Source organism: Nerophis lumbriciformis, linkage group LG05 (genome assembly GCF_033978685.3).
Source record: "Nerophis lumbriciformis linkage group LG05, RoL_Nlum_v2.1, whole genome shotgun sequence".
In the NCBI taxonomy this organism is placed as follows: domain Eukaryota; kingdom Metazoa; phylum Chordata; class Actinopteri; order Syngnathiformes; family Syngnathidae; genus Nerophis; species Nerophis lumbriciformis.
The window spans coordinates 32,037,003-32,064,215 of record NC_084552.2 but is presented as its reverse complement, the minus strand read 5'-3'; the positions used below and the strand labels follow the sequence as shown (position 1 = coordinate 32,064,215).

General features: G+C 42.4%; 2 protein-coding genes across 9 annotated transcripts in view; both read right to left on the bottom strand.

Moving 5' to 3' along the window:
• LOC133606657 (uncharacterized) overlaps nucleotides 1-18,491 on the bottom strand; it is a 29,394-nt gene extending 10,903 nt beyond the window's left edge. Inside the window, exons 1-19 of one of the 6 annotated variants that reach the window (XM_061960831.2) lie at nucleotides 18,211-18,491; nucleotides 12,053-12,210; nucleotides 11,909-11,953; nucleotides 6,770-6,835; nucleotides 6,635-6,697; nucleotides 6,431-6,478; nucleotides 4,659-4,694; nucleotides 4,531-4,569; nucleotides 3,684-4,466; nucleotides 3,513-3,587; nucleotides 3,366-3,458; nucleotides 3,231-3,293; nucleotides 1,901-1,960; nucleotides 1,791-1,826; nucleotides 1,648-1,719; nucleotides 1,524-1,568; nucleotides 1,394-1,453; nucleotides 1,237-1,308; nucleotides 1,071-1,157 (exon numbers count right to left, since the gene is read on the bottom strand). In XM_061960831.2, the coding sequence (XP_061816815.1) occupies nucleotides 1,071-1,157; nucleotides 1,237-1,308; nucleotides 1,394-1,453; nucleotides 1,524-1,568; nucleotides 1,648-1,719; nucleotides 1,791-1,826; nucleotides 1,901-1,960; nucleotides 3,231-3,293; nucleotides 3,366-3,458; nucleotides 3,513-3,587; nucleotides 3,684-4,466; nucleotides 4,531-4,569; nucleotides 4,659-4,694; nucleotides 6,431-6,478; nucleotides 6,635-6,697; nucleotides 6,770-6,835; nucleotides 11,909-11,953; nucleotides 12,053-12,067 (1,758 nt within the window). In that variant the 5' untranslated portion in view covers nucleotides 12,068-12,210; nucleotides 18,211-18,491. Of the gene's footprint in view, nucleotides 1-1,070; nucleotides 1,161-1,236; nucleotides 1,309-1,393; nucleotides 1,454-1,523; nucleotides 1,569-1,647; nucleotides 1,720-1,790; nucleotides 1,827-1,900; nucleotides 1,961-3,230; nucleotides 3,294-3,365; nucleotides 3,459-3,512; nucleotides 3,588-3,683; nucleotides 4,467-4,530; nucleotides 4,570-4,658; nucleotides 4,695-6,430; nucleotides 6,479-6,634; nucleotides 6,698-6,769; nucleotides 6,836-11,908; nucleotides 11,954-12,052; nucleotides 12,406-18,210 lie in introns of those variants that run through there. The other 5 variants (XM_061960832.2, XM_061960833.2, XM_061960828.2 and 2 more) reach the window with 5 other exon arrangements.
• Nucleotides 18,492-19,164: 673 nt separating this feature from the next.
• Nucleotides 19,165-27,213, bottom strand: part of ndrg2 (NDRG family member 2) — a 39,698-nt gene continuing 31,649 nt past the window's right edge. For all 3 annotated transcript variants that reach the window (XM_061960836.1, XM_061960837.1, XM_061960835.1), the window contains 7 exons: nucleotides 27,041-27,144; nucleotides 25,465-25,503; nucleotides 25,343-25,394; nucleotides 21,089-21,136; nucleotides 20,975-21,010; nucleotides 20,855-20,906; nucleotides 19,165-20,778 (listed from right to left, as the gene is read on the bottom strand). In XM_061960836.1, the coding sequence (XP_061816820.1) occupies nucleotides 20,615-20,778; nucleotides 20,855-20,906; nucleotides 20,975-21,010; nucleotides 21,089-21,136; nucleotides 25,343-25,394; nucleotides 25,465-25,503; nucleotides 27,041-27,144 (495 nt within the window). In that variant the 3' untranslated portion in view covers nucleotides 19,165-20,614. The remainder of the gene's footprint in view (nucleotides 20,779-20,854; nucleotides 20,907-20,974; nucleotides 21,011-21,088; nucleotides 21,137-25,342; nucleotides 25,395-25,464; nucleotides 25,504-27,040; nucleotides 27,145-27,213) is intronic.

Here is a 27,213-nt window from a genome sequence, read left to right as displayed (position 1 = left end):
GCGCAAAGCTTGACACGTTCTGCGGTGTTGCCCTTCAGCAGCCATTACGTATCTTAAAGGGAAGGACCAAGTTTATTTGCTTCTGCTCCTCTGGAAGTAGAGAATAAACTGTTTGTGGTTCCCTTTCCTACAACTCCCCTTATCACATGATAACGCCAATTTGCGAGATCTTGAAAAAGTCTGTGCTATTTTGTTGCATGGCAGAGCCACAACAGAACGGCGATGGGAACGGCCGTACGGCAGCGCTATTCAGCTGCCGTAATGCATCCATTTTTGGAAATCTTTTCGGGTGAGGCGTACTGTTTGTGCCAGGGTGACCAACACAAAAATGTTGGCTGTCTTCTGACAAATGATGGTTTAAGAATGGTATGCCATCCCACAGAAGTGTGTGACTAAGCTGGAGACAAACATGAAGAGGAGTTGCCATGCCGTTGTGGCTGTGTGTGGTTTTTCACACACCACTGTGGCCCTTGTTGGTTGCATGAATACATTTTTGAATTGTTGAAACAGTTGTCTCTCGTCACTTCGCGCTTTGAATTGTGTGGCTTTACTCTATCGCAGTTTTTACACTTTTTTTTTTTTAATCATATCACAGGTCCTCACTGTTTTGCGTTTTACTACGACCTAAAGTTAGACACAAATATGCATATTTGAGCACATTTTATGTATTTTATGTGTGTGTGTAAATTACTAATTATAATTACTTAATTAATTAATTACTAAATTATATATTACTGTACAGTATCTCTTATATATGTCTTATCTGTGTAACATTAGTACACGTATCATAATTATGTTTACTACTGTATATTGCGTAAAACAACAAGATGTTTGGCACTGGCAGAGAAGATTTGACAATTTTTTCATAAGTGCAACACATGCTCATACCCATTCAAAAGGGTGATATATTAGCGAGTGTGTGCGTTACGTGAGAGTGCCATGTGTTGGTGGGATCTTCCATTTGCATCTTTTTCTTAATGAAGTCATTGTCCTGCTGATGACGGGGCGCAGAAAAGCTGTGACTGACAACACCTGCAGTAGCTTTACATGCATGTCACATGATAGTTTACCTTGCTTTCAGCAGTCGATTGTTTGTTGATGAGACTGGTGGACGCACGCCTCAGCAGCTGGTTGACTTTGTTCTTCAGAGGGTCCTTCTTCTTCACGCAAAAAGAAGACACATGGGTCAGACTTGAACAAAGACAACAAGGTTGAAATGCAGAAAAAAAGCCCTACCTTTGTGTCCGACCAACTTTGCACTCCATCTTCTTTCTCAACTGGTGATGAATCCATGTCGTAAAAATAGTCCTGACAAAAGAAGAACAGATAGTAGGAAGAATGTTCTCTCTCTTTATCTCACTTCGAATGATGCACGCTAATTCCTGATTGTTACCTTTGATAATTTTCTTTGTGTAGGTAAAGTGAAGCTCCTGTTGTCATCAGGAAATGTGTCCTTGCAAATTAACTTATTTGTCAGCACAAATAAACTGATGTAATCTTTAATTTGTAGCTGCTTGGTTTACCTTTGAGCCTCTTCTGGACATCAGGGAGAACTTCCTCCCCTTTTTCTGTGGCACATGTTCACACCTTAGCTGATGTTATGTTTATGAATCACGATACAGGAATTTGCAAACAATGATGATTCACCTTGCCCTGAGTTCCATAATCATCCTGTTCTTCTCCACTGCCTCTTTCTGCTATCTCATGGTCCATCTTCACCTGAAAAAAGAGGCTTGGCTTTGTTGGCTTCCATTTTTTTCCATTCATTGGCAATTCATAAAACCTCTTACTTTTAGGGATTCACGGCGGAGTTTAAACGTCCCGGACTTGAAAAGCAAAACACAGATTTGAGTTAAGATGTCCTCCATTCGAGTGCAAATGAATGAAAGCCTTTGCTCACTGGTTTGAAGCCGGGGTCCAGCTGAGGACTGTCCTCTGGCCAGTCTTCTACACACCTCTCCTGTTTGGACCATATTCGACGAATATACATTGCTTTGAAAAACATTAATCAAGAACTTCTACACAAAATGTGTTCTCAAACTACACCATCCAGACATTGTTGAACATGGGCGTGATTCTCCTCCCGTCTCCATCTTCTGGGCATGTCTAAGCATTTGTGCTTAGACATGTTTTCTTTCGCCATCACTGCTTATTTCGAGTTCTACTGATTATTTCGATTGTATGAGATTACTTGTGAGAGGAACGATCACGTTGAATAAATAAATGGCATGCTTTTATTACACACAAGAATGTTGTTACAGACCGGCAAGTCGGTACTTTTGAAACAGTGCTTAAACGGTGCCCAAATCGGTACTTGGAAAATGGATAACATACAAATTTAGTTTACAATTAATGTTTCTTTTATTTTATTTATTAATTTTGTGATAATTAGTTGAACAGAATAGTAATTTTATTATTTATATAATACAAATAAAACTATAACTAAGTAATAAATTAAATAATATGACAATAAATTGCCAAAACAAACTGTCAATTATCCCAGTAAAAACAGCAAAATGTGAACACAGACTGGGGAAAAAAAATTACTTGCTTGTGTAGGCATGTTGAGGTTCAAAATTACAAGGTTACTGAATGCACCTTGCTGGTACTGTAATTGATGGATAATGAGAAAGTGTTGTGTCGCTGTTGAGGTTAGCACTACAGCAAAATGTGAGTGCAGTGCTGAAACTGAGAACTGCTAAGGTTGGCAATAAAGTTTAAAAAGAACATCAGACTGTGTGTGTGTTGGACGCTACATTACCAAATGTTACTTGCACAATATCACCTTCAAGACTGAATCTGCATTCATTCAACAATGAGATGAGGCACCAACATGTAATTTCAGTTCAGTGTTGTTACAACTGTTTACGTCCTGGTGCCACTATGGTACTGAGTTTCTTTATCCATCCCTAGTCGCGGACGAGCAAATGTGCCGTGGGTTTGAACCTTTGAACGATTTTGAGTCTTTGGGCATATTTCTGTTAAACATACATTTGATTATCAATAAGAAATTGCGATAAGCAATCACATTAAACGTAATCCATAACTCTGCTATGTTCAGGGCATGTGCAACTGTGCATGAAATTATGCCTTGGACCACCTCTTCAAAACATGCCAAAGTGTATCGAACTTGAGCGCGGATTAAAGCACTCACAAGAGCCAGACTTCAAGTGCAAAGTGGACCTAAGCACGTTACTAATGGAATAGTGTAAGTCAGTCAGTCCCCAAACCTGTCCCATCAGCAAAATGTCCTCAAAGACGGGGTAGCCCTCCGACTCAGCCGCTTTGTTGTCCTGCAACACAAAGTGGCTCATTATAACTTCCTTAGGGGCTAATCAGAGAGACGATTTGAACAAGCAGCATACCTCAGCATCGGTTTTGAGGTGAATGGGCAGCTTGGGTAGCGGTTTAAACGGTCTTGGAGGAGGTTTCGGAGACACAGCTGCATCAGGCTCCACCTTAACAACCAGAGACGTCACTTGCGGAATGTTATGCTCATAAATTTGGCTTACAGAGTATGCTGGCTTGGGTGGCCTGGAAGGTTTGGAACGAGGCAGTGGCTTTGGTGGACGCCTAGAGAATTGCACCTGGAAGTTTGGTGTCCAAGAAGACATAAAAGCTATTTAGAAGTTGACAACATAACTTTGTAGTGGTATGCATGTCAAATATGAAAAATTACACACGTGCTCTGACTCAGTCGGAGAAGAATCCGGCGACCCCATCAGTTTCTGGGCCTGATTGAAGGGGGTCGGGTGGAGGATTCCGTGCTTGCTTCCCTGCGGAGTGGTGAGCACAATCTCGTGCTGTGCGTCAGAATAATTTGATTGGACCAGGGGTGACGACCTAAAATTATCCTTGCTATCAAATGGCTTTGCACCAAATGAGTCCCTGGCATTGCCACCATCTCCAAATAAATTCTTTACTAGCGGGCTGGGGAATGGCTCTGCAGTGGAGAAAGGGGAGAATGCATCCAGATCTGACCCAGATAATCCAGAGTCAGCAAGTTTGTTATTATGAGGGAATCCTCCTCCGTTTGTTTGAAACTTGGTGGAGGCAGAATAAAACAGGTTCGACACTGGACCCTTTGAGGAGGTGAAGAGATCCTTGTCAGGGGACGGATTCGCAAAAGTGCTGGGATATTTAGCCAAGACTTTCTCATCTTCTCTGGAATTTTGGTAAAGATCCTGCATGTTTGAGCTGTATGAATTTGAGTCCTTGTAGAGGTTTTCAGGAAGGTTCTTCGTGTAGGTATCTACCGATTTGTGGTTGGCGCCGTGATAATGGCCGCTTGAAGACACACTTTGGGATGTTGGAAAGCTGTCCTGCACGTGGTTTAGGCTGAAAGCCTGAATGAAGTCCTTATGAGGGTCAGACATTGTGGCTTCATTTTCCAGAGGAGAACTCTGGAATTGGGGCTGAGGGACAGAGATGCTGTCTTGATCTTGGTTGTACTTGTTCTCAGATTCCTGACGGCAGATGAAAACTTGAGCCATTGTCATGTAAAAGTAAACAAGGAATACTAGTCCTTACCATGTAATACGAATAAAAAGGGTTGCTGCTGGCCCCATTCTGCAAAGAAAAACCATAGATCGACCATGATTGTTTGGACGTTACTCCTCACACTGGTTACGATAGGGAATAAACATTGGAACACTTACCTGAGAGCTTCGTGCGAACAAAGTAGATGCTTTGATCTGTGATAAAGATCCCGAACATTAGCGACACCCGCTCACTTTAATGCATTCAGCACACAAAGTACACCACTCACATTTTAGCAAGCATTTTTATGACAGTATATCTTGTTCAGGGATGATACTCATTAAACTTGGTTATATATTTTAGAGTAGTCAGTGTACAACTTGTTTAGCAGTACAGATTTACATATCCACTGAAAATGAGTCAACACACTTACACAACCACTTTGTCTTCAATAAATATTCAATATTTAGTTAGAGTAAGCATATTAAAAGGTAGATAATTATATCTTCCCAAACGACAATAAAGAAAAAATAGGGGTTTCAAACTCCCATATTTTGCTGCCCTCTGTTACTAAAATAAACATATAAATATATTATGGCGGGCATCACGGTGGAAGAGGGGCTAGTGCGTCTGCCTCACAATACGAAGGTCCTGAGTAGTCGTGAGTTCTTTCTGTGTGGAGTTTGCATGTCCTCCCCGTGACTGCGTGGGTTCACTCCGGGTACTTTGGCTTCCTCCCACCTCCAAAGACATGCACCTGGGGATAGGTTGATTGGCAACACTAAATTGGCCCTAGTGTGTGAATGTGAGTGTGAATGTTGTCTGTCTATCTGTGTTGGCCCTGCGATAAGGTGGTGACTTGTCCAGGGTGTACCCCGCCTTCCGCCTGATTGTAGCTGAGATAGGCTCCAGCGCCCCCCGTGACCCCGAAGGGAATAAGCGCTAGAAAATGGATGGATGGATATATTATGGATTCCACTAGACACTTAATGTAGTAACTGTGCAAACACAAAAATGACAGCACAACAAACAGCGATTTAACTTTTGTTTAAATAGCTTCTTATCAGGTTCAAGACCAACCCTCTGATACAGTTCGGATGGTTCTAATTTGTTAAGATATTATGATTAATTGTGTCAAATGCTTTTGTTAGATCCATTAACACTGTAGCTGTACACTGTTTACCATCTATTGCATTAGTGATCTCTTACGTTATTTTGATTAATGCCATCGACGTTGACTCTGTATCTGTACAGGCGAGTGTTCCACTTCTGTTTATGAATTTGCCCAATCTGTTACATATTTTTTCTATACATTTAGAAAATTGATGCAGTAAGAAGACTGGTCTATAGTTTGTAAACCGGTGTTTGTCTCCAGTCTTACATCGGTATGACTTTGCTATTTTTATTTTGATTGGGAATCTTCCTGTTAGAAATGATAACAGGTTACTGGAATACGTTATCGGTTCTGAAATCTCTTTAATAACCTTTTTAGCGTTTCCATATCAATTTCATTACAATCAGTAAAGGTCTTAGATTTTATTTTTCTCACAATTTGGAATTTTTTCCCATTCCGTCACATCTGTGAGGTATATCGAGTTGGAATTTCTATCTATGGCGTCATTCAAGTCTAACTGTTTCAGGATCTGGAATCTTTAACCGTGATCTTACAGAAAGCCTTACAAACCGTACATGTAGAATTCACTAATATTCATTAATACAGTTAAATTTAGCTGATCACTTTCTGTTATGAGAAACGCTTACAATGTTTTCAAACTCTCACGGCCGCGTTGTGTATAGCTTTGTGTTGCTAGGGAACCGCTTTGAGCTACAGCTTTAGATAGTTAGCTTCAGGCAACTTTATTAAAATGCAGACACAAAGTGGTTGTGCAAGTCACAGAGTGCTCGCTAGTGTGTGTGAAGGTCGAAAAAGCAAGAAGGGCGTGGATGTCACCTCAGCTGAAGCAGGCGCCGGCTGATTGTTCTCCGTCTTAAAGGCGTTCTAAGAAATTAACAACAAACATTAAGAGACACGCCTTCTGAAAATAATGCATACTGTTTTATAACTTCAGCTGTGCCAGCTCACAGTTGGGGAGGCTATCCTATAGCTAAAAGGCATTAATTAATATATTTTCAAATATGACGAGAGGGAGCTCACCTGTTTGCTTCTCCAACCATCCACAGGAGAAACGCTTAATTCAGAGGGCGATGAAACGAGAGTCTGCGGAGGAGAACAAGAAGACAAATATCAGGATCTTCACAGAAACGAGACCGAAGCTAAAATAAAAAATACCTGGTATTCATTGTCGAGTGAACTTTGCGAAGCTTTTCTCAGCATGTTTTGAAGCAGCAAAATACTCTGCAAAGTCAAAATACAAGATATTTTAGAGATGGGATTTATGGCTCTCTGAAGGGAGCCTGATTTTGAGGAGACGTTCCCTTCAAATAGCCGTTAAAAAGACTGACTTGTATTTTTTTTGTATTAATTAAGGAACAATTGCTATTATCAGTTATATGTAAAGATTTATAATATTTGAATTTACACAAATATTACTCTTTTGGTGGGAATGATTCTGAAATTATGCCAATAATTTCGTTTTTGTTGTGTTTTAATTATAAATATTCCATAAAGCGGTGTCATATTTTCATGTTTTAGCAGTGACATCACGAGTTTGAATTTTCCCTCAACTAAAAAAAATGTCTGTATAGGAAAAATACACAAATATTGAGTAAGAATAAAATGCATTCATGAATATAAAAGGTATATATAAAATTACAATAACAATTAGGACATAATTAAAATGTGAATAAAAAATTGTACTGCTGGAGCTGGTTTGTGTACTCTTGAACTACAAACGTTTAGAACAGGGGTGTCCAAAGTGTGGCCCGGGGGCACAAATGTTTGCATTCTAATATTATTAGCATCTTAGATTTGTTTGCTACTTTTGCAGGTAAACACCTCAATGTCAAATATTGAGTTCCTTGACAAATGCCACCATGTAGTATGCTAACGCAAGTATGCTGTTTTTTTAACTAATTTTGTAGGTATACACCTCAGTCATATTTTGGTACTTGATGATTGCTGAGCATATCTAATTATTATTTTTTCAGTTGTACACCTAACTAATATATTTTGGTACTTGACTCATTTTACGGGTAGCATTTTAGCATGCTAACACTGGCATGCTAGCTTTTTTAGCTAATTTAGCAAGCACACACTTCAGTGCCATATATTTTAGTATTACACTAATGCTAAATGTAAGCACACTTTTGTTAGCATGGTAATGTTAGCATGCTACCTTTTTTTTTTAGCTCATTTTGCTGATATACAGTAGGTACAGGGTTAATATGGCCTCATTCCTGGGTGGATCTCCCGTCAGGGGATGGTGGCGGTGGGGCAATGTAGTCTGCAGAAAATGATGAAAAGCGCTACCCAACATAGAAACTGTTAAAGTTCAAGTTAAAGTACCCATGATTGTCACACACACACACACACACACACACACACACACACACACACACACACACACACTAGGTGTGGCAAAATTATTCTCTGCATTTGACCCATCACCCTTGATCACCCCCTGGGAGGTGAGGGGAGCAGTGAGCAGCAGCGGGGTCCGCGCCCGGGAATCATTTTTGGTGATTTAACCCCCAATTCCAACCCTTGATGCGGAGTGTCAAGCAGGGAGGTAATGGGTCCCAATGACACTGTGGTCAAAGTTGGATTTGCCACAAAACCCATTTTAAGATACAGTCAGACTTGTCTATGGTGACCAAGGGAAACAAAGAAAGCGACCGCTATAGACAGGTGACCACTATACTATTTCATACATGTTAACCTTTAAACAATTATGTATACATGTTTGTGTGCATGCATCCGGAATTGTGGTAAACCGTTTCTAAAATACAGTTTTGCAAGCTTTCTAAGCTTGAACAGTGCTATTAAATTTCAGCCTGCTCATTGTTGCTCACGTGAATTGCTGAGTCCCAGCACGGCTGCATGGTCTGGCTGCTTGCGACCCTGTGGTTGGGATCCCGCTGTGGCCACCGCAAATCCCACTTAAGAAATTAAATTTCACGGACAGTGGTATGGCAAGTTTTTAAATCGATGGCCGCTATACATAGTCAATTAAATGTTTTGGGATGCAAAATGGGTAACCGCTGGCCACGTTAAACAGGTGGCTGCTATAGGCAAGGTAAAAAAACATTACTTTTTTCTGCCGGGGAAATTTTTGTGGCTGCTATCGGCAAGTGACCGCCGTAGACACGTGGCCACTAACACAAGTTTGACAGCATTCAACACTCTATTGCCATCTGGCGGCTTAAGTGAATGGTGCACATCTAATTCATCATGTTTTATGAGGCAGGTAAACCGTGACAAATAAGGCCATATGAATCCCCTTCCTACGACACCATACTTGCCAACCCTCCCGGATTTTCCGGGAGACTCCCGAAATTCAGCGCCTCTCCCGAAAACCTCCCGGGACAAATTTTCTCCCGAAAATCTCCCGAAATTCAGGCGGAGCTGGAGGCCACGCCCCCTCCAGGCCTCCTCCAGCTCCATGCGGACCTGAGTGACGTGTCAGCCTGTTTTCACGTCTGCTTTCCCACAATATAAACAGCGTGCCTGCCCAATCACGTTATAACTGTAGAATGATAGAGGGCGAGTTCTTGGTTTCTTATGTGGGTTTATTGTTAGGCAGTTTCATTAACGTCCTACCAGCGCGGTAACAACACACAACAAGAGCAGTCACGTTTTCGTCTACCGTAAAGCAGTTTGTCTGCCGTAAACAGCAATGTTGTGACACTCTTAAACAGGACAATACTGCCATCTACTGTACATGCATATGTGACAATAACATCTACGGCTTTTAGAGAGTGCAGTGCACAACTGCGCACACAACAAGGAGACGAAGCAAAAGAACGAGGAAGATACAGCCGTGGGGACGCCGACGACGAGTAAGATGAAGAAATACGCTTGTAAGTCCCAAGCCGCAGCTGCGATTAGACCTGGATAGCCTCCGGGAAGAAGTAGTGGACTACCAAGCAACGTTCCCTCTAAAGTGCGCGCCTGCGCAATTGCGCACAGCTCAAGCGTCCTCTGCGCACAGTAAATATATGCCGCGCACCAAATCAAATCCCGTCTGAATTCTAAACAAAAATAAACACATTTATTCTGTGTAATTTTGCAATGCAACTCTGAGTGACAGTGACAACAAGCGGCCCTAACGGTGTTCGTCAACACCGTTCAATTATTGTAACGTCTATCGAGATGCTTCGAGTGCAGGAATTTTATCGATCACTTTATTGAGCAAAACTGTTTATATTCGGCCATAACCACACCAAAAACATGAATAAAAAACTTCTATCTCGAAAAACTAGTCATTTTCTGCCGTACAAACCAGGCCAAAAGCAACTTGTCATATGTCACCAACACGCATACCACTAAGCCACTGGTGCGTTTATGGCCACACAAAAAGTCGGACAACTCAAACACCACACAAAGTTACACTATGACTGCTCAGTCATACGTGTGCTTATTCTACTGTCATTTATTATTAATGTTAATTTATTGACATTAATCATGGAATGCTGTTACTCGAGAAAGTTACAGGAATGCACACGTCATCCTATGCTTACATTTCATTGTGCAACATGAGGATGTTTAAGGGGAACTAAATGTGATCTCTGAAAGGGGTACAAATGATTTCCAAAGCAGGACCCCCACCCAGACATATTGTACAATACTAATCCATAGCTTATGAAAAACAAGATTACTTTTATTTTCATTACAAGTGGGCCAAATCACTAATATTACTAAAAAATCTCATGAAAATGACTCCTCTCATTTGTGTGTTATTATAAAAGATTGGTTTGAGATAGATGTGCTGCTGGTATTGCCACGTGTGATGTTGCTCACATGTGCTCCACTGAATGCTCAGGGAGTTTTTGTGTTTGCTCACACACATGAACAATTAGAGGGAACATTGCTACCAAGTGCTTGGCAGTGAAGATCTTCCTCAGGAAGCAAAGATTGACCGGTTTTGGGCCATTCTAGGGAGAGATGGAAGATTCCAGACTCTAGTGCATTTGATGAAAGCACTTTTGTGCGTGCCACACAGCAATGCTTCATCAGAGAGGGTGTTCAGCATGGTTAGAAAAATAGTGACAGAGAATAGAACAAGGATGGAAAATTCAACCCTTAACTCAACAATGAGTAGATGAGTGTTATGTGTGTGTATATGTGTAAATAAATGAACACTGAAATTCAAGTATTACTTTTATATATATATATATATATATATATATATATATATATATATATATATATATATATATATATATATAATAAAATATATATATATATATAGCTAGAATTCACTGAAAGTCAAGTATTTCTTATATATATATATATATATATATATATATATATGAAATACTTGACTTGGTGAATTCTAGCTGTAAATATACTCCTCCCCTCTTAACCACGCTCCCGCCCCCAACCACTCGCTGTGTCTGTTTTACGTCCGGTTCACTGACATAGGAAAAAAAAACTTTTGCGAGATCTCGCAAAAAGTATTGCGAGATCTCGCAAAACATTTTTTTTCCCTCCGTGTCCCTTTAGGGGCTCCGTACATTTCACCTCATCCACTTTTTGGTGTGCGCTGTTTTAATGATGCCAATGTGTTCAGATGAATAGTATGTACAAATACATACGCCCAGCTAGACTTTCTTATTTATATTAAATATCCCTTGGGGGTGATGGACGGCTGGGCAGCGCCTGAAGAGCTGCAGCCTTCCCACCGTGGCCCCCACTCCCTCCCCTCTGTTGCTAGATATCTCGAGATATATGTTGTAATGTGTATATGTGCTTTGCCATGGAGTTTTGTTTTTCCCAACTCCAGACTGGGCCCCCTTAGGAGCTCAGTCTAGATTGTATTTTTTTTACTCATCCTTCCCAGGCATTTACCTTTTTTCCATCTTTCACGGGGCGCCTTGTGGCGACCCATCAGCGTCCTGTTCTGTAACCCTGTACACTGTTTGTTTGTCTAATCTTGAACGGGTTTGTGCTGAAAACAAAGTTTTGTTGTACTTGTGCAATGACAATAAAGACCTACCTACCTGCCAACCTACCTAAGTAAAGAAGCCAAGTAATACTATTCTAATGAGCTTATTTTGACAGTAAACTATCTTTAAATATTATATTTATTAGAGTACACAAGAAAGTTATATTTGTGCAGTCACATTTACCAGTACAACATAGCTAACTCGAAAGTGGCTAAAGTGTCTGTTGTGTTAAAGAAGGTGTCTAACTGGTTGGATGACGGTGCAAAACTCAGGCTGGGGGACAATTCATGAGCATGCATCGAATACCACAAAGTTCAAATAATAACAATATTTAAAACACAATTTAAAAAAAACAACGTACAGGTCGTCTTTCGCTTGTGGCGCGGTCTCCATCCAATGTCCCCTCCTGAAACAACACCATTGATTGATACAACACATTAAATTATCACACTTTACGTCGTGTTTCGTCGAACACCGCAAAAAAAAACACAAAAAAAAAACTTACCATTTCTGCTCTCATGTTCTTCGTGTTTGTTTGTTCTCTCTTCAAACTTTCTGGAAAACGGGAGTATTGTTTTTTTGAGGAATGTCAGCAACAACAAAAAGCACGCCGTTCGTCTCCACGATGCTTATCATATCATCCAACAGTGACCTGTCAAAACTCTGTGACAAGGGCAAAGCATCCTGTATTTGACTTTCAAAGTAAAAGACAAAGAGCAGTAATTTGGGTCTAAGATAATTTAATACATTAGTGTATGATTGAAAAAGGTTCAACCAGATGCTTTTTAAGGGATACAGCTTTCTGAATGTGTTATTATTTACTGCCGCACTCTACATTTAAGATCATTGATGTACTTCCGGCGGTTGCAGAAGTGAATGTTAACTTGACACAGGTGTTTATCTCGGTCGTCACCACTACAATGCAAACGGACCGGTTGTCCTCGTCCTGGCCTGCAAACTCATTGTAAGTACTGTAACTTGCTACACCCAAAAAAAAGGCATTACCTCAAATAGTTAATCAAAGCACATGTGAACCAAACATCAGAAAATCAGGCCTTACATTAAACATTCTAAACCAGAAATGGTTAATTAATTCTCTGCGGATGGCACAAGTTTATCACTTTCCAAAATCATAGTAACTTAATTTTAACAGAAACACTATAGATGAGGGAGAAACAATAAAAGGTTATTAATTCATTTGCATTTGATTAAGTTAACTCTTTGATCGCAAACCAACCAGCAATAATTAATGCTGCCTTTCAGCAAGAAGCTTGGAGATGATGAAACCATTGTTGGAAAATGGAAGAAACCAATGATAACAGTCAATCGTGCTCACTCTGAAGCTACAAGTGAGATCTAAACTTGTGGGAGAAGCTTAATAAATCAAAATGGTCTAAACTCAACCGGACGTGTTCGGAGGCGGAGAAATGCTGATATGAGCCCAACAACAGCATCTCTACAGTCAAACATGAAAATGGAAACATTACGTTTCACTACTAAGGGTAGAAAAAGACTTCACTGCATTGGAGGGCTGATGATAGTTGGGTAATGTACTGTAGAATCTTGGATTAAAGACTGAGAACCTCTTGGCCTAAGCCAAAACACTGAAGACGGGTCAAGGATGGTTCTTCCAGTATGACAATGACCAAAAACATACAGCCAGTCAAAGTAAGTTCCTAAAGTGGTCTTCTCTGCGGCCTTAATCCTGTAGAAAATCTGTGGAGGGAGTTTAAACTTTAAGTCGCCAAGCGAGAGCCTCAGAATCTTCAGGATTTTAATTTTGATATCAGAAGTTTTAGGGACATTAACATTAAAATAGCTGTCCGTGTATGTGCATACCTGCTTAACGTCGTGTAGGACAATGAACTTTCAGAAACATATAACACCCACGTTTGTGGATTTCTCCGAGAATTGCACATCTGTAACTTCTGATTGCCAAACAGATTACATTATTGATGACTTTGCATCAAGGAAGTGCAAAAAGGGTCAAGATTTATATTATAATTATAGATATAGTTAAATGTTAGTGTGTGTTCGTAAAGCCTCCTATGGATTAAAAAAAATGGCATTGCAAAATTCTACAGTATAGGCTATAAACAAACACACATTCAGATGGGTTAACTGTGCCTAAAATACAGTTGCTTTGATAAATGTAGATGGTGCAAAAATAACAAATGTCTCTGGAATGAAATTGCATATACATGTCTCTATTTATATCTGAAAAACCAAGGTAAAAGAAGACAATAGCTCTTTTTTCAAGTTTTACTAAACAAATAACAAAAAAAAATAGGGCCTAACTAATGTGATTACAGTGCATCCTGAAAGTATTCACAGCGCTTAACTTTTTCCACATATTGTTATGTTACAGCCTTATTCTCAGAATTCTACAGATAATACCCCATAATGACCATGTATTTTTATTTTTTATTTTGCAAATGTATTAAAAAGAAAAAAGAAAAAATCACATGTACATAAGAAATACGTTTGCTCAATACTTTGTTAATGCAACTTTGGCAGCAATTACAGCCTCAATTTTTTTATTTTTTTTTTGATGCCACAAGCTTGGCACATCTATCTTTGGGCAGTTTTGCCCATTCCTCTTTGCAGCACCTCTCAAGCTCCATCAGGTTGGATGGAAAGCGTTGTTTTTTGATCCAGGATATGTGTACATTGCTGTATTCATCTTAATCCAGTCAGGGAGGTGACCAAGAACCCGATGGTCACTCTGTCAGAGCTACAGCATTCCTCTGTGGAGAGAAGAGAACCTTCCAGAAGGAAACCATCTCTGCAACAATCCACCAATCAGGCTTGTATGGTATTGTGGCCAGACAGAAGCAATTTCTTAGTAAAAAGTTGGCCAAAATGCACTGGAAAGACTTTTGGACCATGTAAAAAGAAAAAAATCTCTGGTCTGATGAGACAAAGCTTGAACTCTTTGGCGTGAATGCAAGGCATCATGTTTTGAGGAAACCAAGCACCACTCATCACCAGGCCAATACCATCCCTACAGAATGGTGGTGGCAGCATCATGCTGTGGGGATGTTTTCAGTGGCAGGAAGTGGGAGACTAGTCAGCATATAGGGAAAGATAAATGCAGCAATACACAGAGACCTCCTGGATGAAAACCAACTCTTCCCATTCAACCTGACGGAGTTTTAGAGGTGCTACAAAGAGAAATGGACGAAAATGCCCAACGATAAATGGTCTGTATTTAGTGCTTTACTATGCTTGAAATAATACCCAAAGCGCTTTACATTATACACAACATTCACCCATTTACACACCCATTTACACACTGATGGCGGAAAGATAGGTGTGCCAAGCTTGTGGCATCGTATTCAAAAAGTCTTGAGGCTATAATTGCCGCCAAAGGTGCATCAACAAAGTATTGAGCAAAGACTGTGCAATTTTTTTTATTTTTTATTTTTTGATACATTTGCAAATTTTAAAAAAAAACGTTTCACATAGTCATTGTCTTCAGAATTTTGAAAACATAAATGAATGTATTTTATTTTGGAATACAGCTGTAACATAACAAAATGAGGAAAAAGTAAAGCGCTGTGAATACTTTCTGCACTGTATCACAAAAGATAGGATTATCGCAAAAAACACGGATGTATGTACGCGTATTAATCATGCAATTTATTTTCACTATACATGCTCCTATACCTTAACCGTGATGGTTACCTAAAAGGCCGCATGGGTTGTTATGGTCAGTGATCAGGTCAATGCATACGTCGGTGCAAAGATGAGTAAGTACAGGCTGATGGCTCACTGACATGTTTTACTCCAAAAACACCCTCAATGGATGTTCCTTTATGACATTCTGTCAATACAATTGTAATTCGAGCGAGTAACAACCTGTGGTTAATTGCTATTGATCCAAATTCAAAAGTGTGATTAATCCGATTTTAAAAATGAATTGACTGCACAAAAAAAATCGAAGTATTTGCTCTACTATTAGCAAATCCAGCTTGAACACAAATAACTCATAATAATAACTCAAACTGTTCAATCATTTCAATGTAAAGATGTAAGTAATATTACTGCAAACAAAAGTATATATGTTAATATTTAATAAATTATGATATACATACATACACACATACATATATCTTTTTAATAATATATAGACATTGTATATATATATATATATATATATATATATATATATATATATATATATATATATATATATATATATATATGTATATATATATAAAATATACTTGTATGTCTTGGTATATATTTTGTTAGTATATATTAGGAGTGTCCCAATCCAATATTGATATCAGAAAAAAAAACAAGTATTGGATGATATCAGCTTGCATTAAAAATATACGATATAAGCTCCTAAGTTCTGCAGCGTGTTTACTTGTGCAAAGCCTGACAACCAGATAACATCTAAATGTCCTTCAATGAGCACACAAGGTTGGTATTTTCTTGTATTTAAGTCATTTACAAAAGGTAAACATGGTAGGCAATGGGTTACTGGGATCTAGCACCTACATGACAGCTAAGCACACATTAGCACATAAGCAAGACATATGTGCTAGGAGTTCTTAATTGAACAATATTGCAGTCTAAAACCCCACATTTGTTTATATACACAAGAAAAAAATGATTCCATCCATCCATCCATTTTTTACAGCTTGTCCCTATAAAAGTTGTATATTACTTACAGATACAAAGTCTTCAAGGCAGAAGCGTATTTGAAAGTATCCAGTAACACACTGTACGTGTCCGCATCATTCTATTTATCAAGTCATGAGCTTAACATAATGAATTACTGTGATCACTAAATGTCGCCAAAAAATAAATTACTACTCCAACATAAAGATATACACTATATTGCCAAAAGTATTTGGCCTCCTGCTTTGACTCACATATGAACTTGAAGTGCCATCCCATTCCTAACCCATAGGGTTCAATATGATGTCGGTCCACCTTTTGCAGCTATTACAGCCTCAACTCTTCTGGGAAGGCTGTCCACAAGGTTGCGGAGTGTGTTTATAGGAGTTTTCAACCATTCTTCCAAAAGCGCATTGGTGTGGTCACAAAACTGATGTTGGTTGACAAGGCCTGGCTCTCAGTCTCCGTTATAATTCATCCCAAAGGTGTTCTATCGGGTTCAGGTCAGGACTCTGTGCAGGCCAGTCAAGTTCATCCACACCAGACTATGTCATCCATGTCTTTCATCCACACCAGACTATGTCATCCATGTCTTTATGGACCTTACTTTGTGCACTGGTGCACAGTCATGTTGGAAGAGGAAGGGGCCCGCTCCACACAGTTCCCACAAAGTTGGGAGCATGGAATTGTCCAAAATGTTTTGGTATCCTGGAGCATTCAAAGTTCCTTTGTCTGGAACTAAGGGGCCAAGCCCAACTCCTGAAAAACCAACCCCACACCACAATTCCTCCTCCACTAAATTTCACACTCGTCACAATCCAGTCCGAAATGTACCGTTCTCCTGGCAACCTCCAAACCCAGACTCGTCCATCAGATTGCCAGATGGAAAAGCGTGAGTCATCACTCCAGAGAAGGCGTCTCCACTGCTCTAGAGTCCAGTGGCGACATGCTTTACACCACTGCATCCCACGCTTTGCATTGGACTTGGTGATGTATGGCTTAGATTCAGCTGCTCGGCCATGGAAACCCATTCCATGGGGCTCTCTGCGTACTGTTAATTGGAAAGTCACATGAAGTTTGAAGCTGTGTAGCAACTGACTGTGCTGAAAGTCAGCGGCCTCTTTGCACTCTGCGCTTCAGCATCCACGGACCCCTCTCTGTCAGTTTACGTGGCCTACCACTTTGTGGCTGAGTTGCTGTTGTTCCCAAACTCTTCCATTTTCTTATAATAAAGCCCACAGTTGACTTTGGAATATTTAGGAGCGAGGAAATTTCACGACTGGATTTGTTGCACAGGTGGCATCCTATGACAGTTCCACGCTGGAAATCACTGAGCTCCTCAGAACGGCCCATTCTTTCACAAATGTTTGTAGAAACAGTCTCCATGCCTAAGTGCTTGATTTTATACACCTGTGGTCGGGCCAAGTGATTAGGACACCTTATTCTGATCATTTGGATGGGTGGCCAAATACTAATATAATATAGTGTATGTCTATTCCAGATGGTTGATAATAAATAGGTTAGTGTTTTTTACGCGCACCATTGTTTTCTGTTTGACTAATTTGTATTGCTCAAACCTTTTCTGATATTCTACACTACAAAATAATGTATGCCCTATGATATGCGCTGATATTGTATCGGCTTAATATCGTATCTGTTACGATCCGCTGCCCGGATCATAGTTTGTTTATGTTTGAGTCACATGTTTTCAGCACCTTGATTTTGTTTGTGTTCAGTTGCCATGTCAACTGATTACATTCACCTGCCTCTGGTTAGTGTTCGGGACGCGCACCTGTTGCCCGGGCACTAATCAGAGGGCTATTTAGTCTTTGCCCTGGCCTCACTCGGGCTGGCTTCCTAGTTTGTTCCCATACAACAGATAACGACAACTTTGATTCCCGCTAGCTTTTCACGCTATGCCATTTTGCCTGCTAGCTCCCACGCTAGTCCTTTTGTTTTTGCCTTTTGCTATTTGCACGTCTTTTGTTCGTTCCCCGTACGATTTATATTTTCAAAAAAATATTTTCCTACCTGCAAGCTGTGTCCGAAGCCGTCTGCATCCTTGGGAGAACCACACCCGCATCACTATGCGACCACGTCGTTACAGTAGGAAGCCAGCAAATAATTCTCCCGCGGCGGCCATCGAGGAGTTCGACGAAGGTACATGGGAGGTGTTGCGAGCGATGGAGGCGGAAACTCTTCGCTATTCCCCCTCGGAGCGCCAGGACCTGATATGGGGTCCCAACGGAAAGCTGGTCCCAATCCACTCCGTTTGGCCCGAGGACATCGCCACCCCCCCGCAGTACGGGACGCGTCAGCGAAGACGGAAGCCGGCCAGAAGGTCTTTCCCTCGCTGCCAAGACGCGCCGCTCCTGCAAACTCCTCCCCCGGACCGAAGCAAGCTACATGCAGCTCAAGCTCCCCCTCCTCAGATGTTTGGCAACCCCATCGACCACTTCGCCAAACAATTTTCCGATTGGGCTGTCAGTCACATGGACAGCTACAACAATGACATCATGGCGCCCCCCGAAGAGGTAACTCCGCCCACTTCAGATGACGTCATTGATCAAGATTTTTTTTCCATATCTTCTGCTTCTTTCTGTCAGCCAAGTCAAAATAACTTTTATTCCAAGATAAAACATTATCAGGACATTTTTGCTAAGTGTAAGTCTAGTCAGTCACATTCTGATTTTCAAACTCCACCTCCAGTGACTTTGGTTTTGCACGTCTTTTGTTCGTTCCCCGTACGATTTATATTTTCAATAAATTATTTTCCTACCTGCAAGCTGTGTCCGAAGCCGTCTGCATCCTTGGGAGAACCACACCCGCATCACTATGCGCCCACGTCGTTACAGTATCAGCCAATAATCAAGGCTCCAATATTGGTATCGTATCGGGAGTGAAAAAAGTCATTACAACTGAAGTTTGGACCTTATAAATTAGATTTTCTTTTGTGGAAAGCATTAAAGCAGCAAAAACACAAGATACTTTTCATAAGTTTTTATTCATATCTTATAATGTGTTACATTTTCTTGTTTTTTTTTGTCACACAAATAAATCAGATTTTTTTTGTCTCAATGTTTATAACATGACTCTCCCTATTGCTAGAATTAAAAAAATGACAACGTGAACTATCACACGATCGACTAACGTGAGTATTTTGAGGGTAAACGTACACAGAAAGAAGATGCGACAGAAAAAAGGCGGGAAAGAAAATTGGGCAAAAATGTTTACATATTGTACCTCCAGTCACACGTCCCTCTATGACTCCGCACACGCACAAGCACCACTATTTTTTCCTCTTCATTTTTGGCAACCACCTATGTCTTCAGTTTGGCTCACAGTTTTAGGCAAGTATTAATAAAAACAGGGGAAAATATGCGTTAGGGCCCAACTCGGTGTAAGCTAATGGTCTGATTAGAATGATGCTTTGAAGATCTTTAAAATGGCAGCTAATGTTGCTAATGGCAGTGGTTAGCGTTCGCGGAATCATTATTCCATCTGACAATTTAGAAGGTGCAACTTAAGCTCTGTTTGATTATCTTTCACATTTTAAAAGCCTTTTATTGCTGGCAGTGATCATTACAATACAGAACTTTTCAGGCTATTTCTGGACTCGACCGCTACGTCTCCTGCTTGCTAACTGTGTGGAGTTCCTTTCAGTGCACATCAACTCAAGTATGCTGGCTGGGTTTTTGAGTTAGGAGGTATTTTAAGGTTAAGAGAGCTTAAAAAAAAAACTCAGAAGATTAAACACAGTGATCCCTTCTCAATGCACTAGCATGCTACTTAGCGACGTCGCTGCTGTGGCGACTGGAAGCACTCTTGCTAGCCGAAGCGGACCTTATAGCGTTCTCTATCTCAGCGCCACATGGAAGAAAAAAAAAGTCCGAGGAAAGCAGCTTAAAAAAAAAACCCTGTCGGATGAGGGCACGAGAACAGCGAAAGACTGCTGGAAGACATTACAACCTGGCAGCCACAGAGGGAGACTCACCCTCGGTGCAGGTTACAAACACAAAAATGAGTTCAAAATGTTTCAACTAGCACATTGTTTATCTCTGCTATGGTGTTAAGAAAAACAACACATCTGCTTCAACAATATTACTCTTTTTTTTTTTAGGATTATTACTATTATTAATGGCCTGTAGCGACCGGTCTAAATTAAAGGGCCAACAGAGCAGAGGGAGGCGCCATGTTTAATGTTTACCAGAACCACCCTCAATTTACATCAATCTTTTTTGTTCTCATAAAGTTTTCCTTAGTCAACACAGTGAGAATGCAAGGACTTGGACTTCAGTGTGATGCCTCCACCTTCCCACTATATTCTGCTCTGCCGGGGAATGATGGGAGTTGTAGTGAAAAACATGGGAACCCATTCGTCTCGACTGGCACCTTTCTCTTGGTTTTCTCTCCCGTCCTCGGCCCCTTCTCCTCCTCAGCACGACACCTCCATGGTCTGGGAGGGGCTGGGCGGCATCTGCCCCCCCTGCGAACCCTGCGACAGCGTGCGCGAGCGCGAGCGGGACCCGTCCATGGAGTACGATGAGGACAGGGAGGTGGTGCGCGAGCGGGACAGGCGGGTCATGCAAGACGAAGCCACTGTGGGGGAGACAAGTGGGAGGTTCGGTCTCAGATTGCTGCTGAATACAGGACCAGCCTGACAGTGGTGACCTACTGTAGCCCATTCCCTGGATGAAGTACTTGAACGCCTCTGTCAACTTTGCAGGCTGCGAACACAAAACATCCCGTGGAGGTTGTTACTTGTTGGCAGCTTTAAAGTACTCCTTTTGTTTACCTGAGTAAGCTGGGGGAGACCACCAGCGTCCGCCATCTGAGGAAACATTGGTTGGTGTAAAAGGAAAAACGACAATGATTGGAAAACAGCGGGAGAAAAGACAAAGGAAGTTACCTTGAGGAAGGATGTAGTGGTGGGGTCCAGTTTACTGTTGCACTCCACCTGGTGGGAACAGAGGGAAAGACAACAATAAAGTTCCAGCAAAAGACACAACTTCTCCAATTAACAGAGTCTCATTGGCTTTGAGGCTGTAGAAAACCTCCTGATGTGGTTCTTTTTTTAAACTCCACTAGATGGCAGTAGCTTCATTTGAAGTATCATGAGGGGCCAGCACCCACCAGCTCAGTGGCCTTGTGGTTAGAGAGTCCGCCCTGAGACTGGGAGGTTGTGAGTTCAAACCCATACCAAAGACTACAAATAATGGGACCCATTGCCTCCCTGCTTGGCACTCAGCATCAAGGGTTGGAGTTGGGGGTTAAATCACCAAATGACTCCCGAGCGCGGCACACGCTGCTGCTCACTGCTCCCCTCACCTCCCAGGGGGTGAACACGGGGATGGGTAAAATGCAGGGGACAAATTTCACCACACAATCATTGGGACTTATCCCACACCCCGGATTGTAAATAATGTAAATAATTAAATTTATATACTGTGATGATTATCTTGTGTGATGACTGTATTATGAAAATAGTATATATCTGTATCATGAATCAATTTAAGTGGACCCCGACTTAAACAAGTTGAAAAACTTATTCGGGTGTTACCATTTAGTGGTCAATTGTACGGAATATGTACTTCACTGTGCAATCTACTAATAAAAGTTTCAATCAAAAAAAAACAAACTTTAACTTTATCTACCTCTACAAACGTTTGGTTTTTTTTTAGTTGTTGCTGCAAAAGTCATGCAACTTGCTGTTGTTATTTACAATGAACTCATCATCACTTTTAATGCTGACAGAGTAGATTGCTCATTATTGTGTTCTATTACAACATTGGTTGTGTTGCTGATGTTTTGTGCATCATAGTTACTTTCCTAAAAAAAGTGATTGAATTAGTAACGGAATTATTCCTTTATAAATGTAAATAGTAACCAGAGAAAGTAAATATAGTGGTACCTCAACTTAAAAAACGTTTTGAGATAAGAATTTTTATGCTTTAAGTTGCAAGCAAAAACTTGAGGTACAAGCATCCCAGCTATCAGTTGGCGTAGGCAGACATAAAGGTGGGGGCAGTCAGAACGGTGCATGATGATGAATATCAATAATTAGTAGTCTGGTTTTACTTGACTGTTTCACACAATCATTGAGGTCCCGGGAGCCAAAGCAAACACATAAACTAGTGATAACATAAAATTGTTACGGCTCAGACTCTTGCCAACGCCGTTCATCCATCTGTGCGCGCCAGTGAGTGCACCTCGGGACACGCCCACGGCCGCGCTCAGCCAGGGACGCGCCGCGCGCGTCTCCGCCCAGCAGAAGCCGCCAGCTGCAATCATTTACCGGAAATCGGCACACCTGCCTGTGATGATCAAGCGGTCTTCTTAAGCCTGGACAACCTGTCGTCGCTCGCCGGAGTATAGTCTTCTTACCCTTGTAAGCATCCCGTGTCTGGCTTCCATCCCGCGAACTCGCGCCTCCCCTGTGACTTCCGTGTTTCCGTTGTGTTCTGATGTTCCTGTTGTCTTCCTGCAGCGCTTCCCGTGTTCTTCCGTGATCCCCTGTTGTTTCCCCTACCTCCCGGACTGCCCTTTTGGATTCTCGACCTCCCGCTTGGAAACGGATCTTGCCTCTTCTCTCCTGCCCTGGATCATCTGCCTGCCCAATGGACTGTCTTCCTGCCTTGTTCCTCCTCTCGCCCAACACAACACTTGGTAACACACACTACAGCTAATCACACACATAGCCACACATCACATACACTTTTGGATCTAGTTCACACTCCATTTTCCTTAGTTTATGTTTGTATTGTTTGATTATTATATATATATATATATATATGGTTAATATATATAATAAATCATTGTACATACTGCCATCTAGTGTCTGTCGCCGTCACCTCCCCTTAGTCCAACCACTACAGTATACTCCGGCCAATTGATTAGGGACCTGACGGCACAGTTCCTTAGCCCCTCCCCCAGTGACTTCAACCCCGCCCCCAGTAAAAGAAAAGAAAAGAAGAAAAAAAGACATTTCTCGTTTTTTGTTTGGTTTTTTTTTTTCCTTTTTGCCCCTCTCAGGATGTCTTTTTCTTTTCAATCCACCCTGGACAATTTTTCTAGCCCACCTCAGCAAAATCTTGGACTGTTTAGCAGTGCTGTAGGGATGGAAGAATTTACCCGCCGCCTGGCCACCCACCTCCCACCCTTTGTGACTGTCCCTCAGTCAGCTGGAAGCGTCTGGCATCCGCGTTCGGAGGGGGGGGATAGTACTAGTCTCTTCCATTTTAGCACTGGTGGCTGTGCTGGTGTGGTGGCGCAGCTGCATCCAGACAGGCTACCCCCTGCCAGACAAATTCCACCTCTCTTCTGTTTTTCCCAGCCGCAGCCACCAGTCCCCCGGCTAGCCTCCGAGATAGCACCAGTCCCCCGGCTAGCCTCCGAGCTAGCACCAGTCCCCCGGTTAGCCTCCGAGCTAGCACCAGACCCCCGGCTAGCCTCCGAGCTAGCACCAGACTCTCGGCTAGCGTCCGAGCTAGCACCAGTCCCTCGGCTAGCGTCCGAGCTAGCACCAGTCCCTCGGCTAGCGTCCGAGCTAGCACCAGTCCCTCGACTAGCGTCCGAGCTAGCACCAGTCCCTCGGCTAGCGTCCGAGCTAGCACCAGTCCCTCGGCTAGCGTCCGAGCTAGCACCAGTCCCTCGGCTAGCGTCCGAGCTAGCACCAGTCCCTCGGCTAGCGTCCGAGCTAGCACCAGTCCCCAGGCTTGCGTCCGAGCTAGCACCAGAGCTAGCAGAAGTCCCCAGGCTAGCGTCCGAGCTAGCAGAAGTCCCCAGGCTAGCGTCCGAGCTAGCAGAAGTCCCCAGGCTAGTGTCCGAGCTAGCAGAAGTCCCCAGGCTAGCGTCCGAGCTAGCAGAAGTCCCCAGGCTAGCGTCCGAGCTAGCAGAAGTCCCCAGGCTAGCGTCCGAGCTAGCGCCAGCTCCCAGGCTGGCCCCCGCGTCTCCACCAGCTCCCAGGCTGGCCCCGACCTCTGCACCTCGGCCGGCAGCGCCGACCTCTGCTCCTCGGCCGGCAGCGCCGGCTTCAGCACCTCGGCCAGCAGCGCCGGCTTCAGCACCTCGGCCAGCTCCTCAGCTGCCCTCCTCGTCTCTGGCTTTGACGTCTGCTGCTTCCACGCCTCCGACGTCTCCTTCTCGTTTCCGGCGAGACGCACCATGGTACCACTCGCGTCCGCCTTCCCTACGGCCAAGATGGTGGTCATTTCTTGGTCACCTGCCTCGCCATCTTCAGCGGCGTTCTACTCGCCGCCGCCACCAGACTCGTCCCCGGTGGATTCGGGGACACTTGGGCCGGCGACCCACCACCAGTTCGCCCCTCCGCCCTCCCATGATGTTTGTTCCTGTGCTTTTTGTGGTTCGACCTGTAGGACATCTGGGAGCTGTCCATAAGGAGGGGGTACTGTTACGGCTCAGACTCTTGCCAACGCCGTTCATCCATCTGTGCGCGCCAGTGAGTGCACCTCGGGACACGCCCACGGCCGCGCTCAGCCAGGGACGCGCCGCGCGCGTCTCCGCCCAGCAGAAGCCGCCAGCTGCAATCATTTACCGGAAATCGGCACACCTGCCTGTGATGATCAAGCGGTCTTCTTAAGCCTGGACAACCTGTCGTCGCTCGCCGGAGTATAGTCTTCTTACCCTTGTAAGCATCCCGTGTCTGGCTTCCATCCCGCGAACTCGTGCCTCCCCTGTGACTTCCGTGTTTCCGTTGTGTTCTGATGTTCCTGTTGTCTTCCTGCAGCGCTTCCCGTGTTCTTCCGTGATCCCCTGTTGTTTCCCCTACCTCCCGGACTGCCCTTTTGGATTCTCGACCTCCCGCTTGGAAACGGATCTTGCCTCTTCTCTCCTGCCCTGGATCATCTGCCTGCCCAATGGACTGTCTTCCTGCCTTGTTCCTCCTCTCGCCCAACACAACACTTGGTAACACACACTACAGCTAATCACACACATAGCCACACATCACATACACTTTTGGATCTAGTTCACACTCCATTTTCCTTAGTTTATGTTTGTATTGTTTGATTATTATATATATATATATATATATATGGTTAATATATATAATAAATCATTGTACATACTGCCATCTAGTGTCTGTCGCCGTCACCTCCCCTTAGTCCAACCATTACAAAAATAGCACCATGCTCGTCACACTTACAGCAGCTTCTTCGTACGGAGCTTGGTCGCCCACCACCAGCATTACGGGACACCTGGTTAGCATTGATAGAGGACATTCAATATGAAGATGATACAAAATACGCAATGAAGTAGGAGGCTTACTTGAAAGTGCAGCTGCGGTCCAGGTTCAAATCTCTGCGGCTGTGGGGGGGTGGGTGGACAAAGATGACAATGTCAAAAACGCCACAATATTCTTAACTCATCTAGTGATCCAGAACAGGAAACTGGGCAGTGTTCTTTGGACTCAGCTTGGAACTTGGTCATCATGGAAGACATGGCCAAGAATGGTGCATCTGCATGTACATGACTGGGAGGCGGCGACTTATCCTTCAATGTGTCAGAGAGAATTCTTGTACTCCGCCATTGAATATGATGTGTGCAACATTTCTGTCTCATCTTGCACAAAATTAAAGGGGAACTGCACTTTTTTGGAATTTGGCCTATCATTCACAATCCCGATGCAAGACAAGAACACATATGGCTTTCTTTTTTTATGCATTCGAATTTGTGATGTACAGTAAAACAGTTGGTTTTTTTACTTTTTTAATAGTCTGCAACAAAAAACTTGAATTAATCATTAAAATAGATATATCGACAAGGCCCATGAGAAAGACACGAAAAGACACTTGTTTGTTCCTACCTTTTATGTTAACATGCATGAGGATTGTGATTACGATATTATTTATCGTAATCTAAACAGGAAATAATGAACATCCCATCAGTCGGTATCCCAGTGAGAGCAGACATTATACAGTAAGTAATTTTTGTATTTTTTCGTACTTAGTAGTTTGTATTTGTTGTTCGGCACTTAGCACCAGCGCTATATGATGCTTACTGTTTCACTGAAGCTGGTTCTGCTAAGCACTCAGCTTCTAAAATTTGTAGCTCATCATGCGTATATTCAGGCTAAAAAATGTAAGGTTCTGGATCATCATTTGTCCTAAAGAAGTTGTTGTTGGCTCTCATGAAGTCTTCCATGAATAGTAATAGTTGTTGTTGTTGAAGGAAATACTGAACGTTGTAATGCGTCTGTGAAATTAATGCACCGCCAAATGCTTAAAATGACCAAAATGTAAAAATATTACATGTAATTTTGAATGTATTATACATTACATATATACGTACAGTGTGCATATAAAACCTTGATGGGGTTTAAGGATGCTTTTTAGAGCTCTTTATTGGCAGAATAGATTGAATCCCAATGATCTCCATTGCTAGCTGACTCTTGCTAGCATTTATTTCCATGTTAGAATGCATAAAAGAAATAAAAAAATATGTGCTCCAAAGACATGCACCTGGGGATAAGTTGATTGGCAACACTAAAAATTGGCCCTAGTGTGTGAATGTGAGTGTGAATGTTGTCTGTCTATCTGTGTTGGCCCTGTGATGAGGTGGCGACTTGTCCAGGGTGTACCCCGCCTTCCGCCCGAATGCAGCTGAGATAGGCTCCAGCACCCCACGCGACCCCAAAAGGGACAAATAGTAGAAAATGGATGGATGGATGGTGTTCTTGTCTCACATAAGGGTTGTGAATGATAGACAAAACCCACAAAAAGGGTAAATCCCCTTAAAGTCCAAAAAGACAGTCTTTTGATGTTTTTGAGTTTATTCCAGTATATTGTCGCTATATGGAAAAATCCGCCCCAGAGCCTTTTGCTCTATGTTTTGATGCAATTACCTGTTGTAGGTCTTCCAGAAGAGCTCAATGTTAAGCAGGTGAGGCGCTTTCGCAATACGCTCTCTGTGAGACTGCACCAGGTCTGTGTTGGACGACAGCTCCTCCTGCGGGGGACCAAATGTTAGCTCATGTTGGATTTCATCGCTTGAAATAACCTGCCCATTCTGTAAATG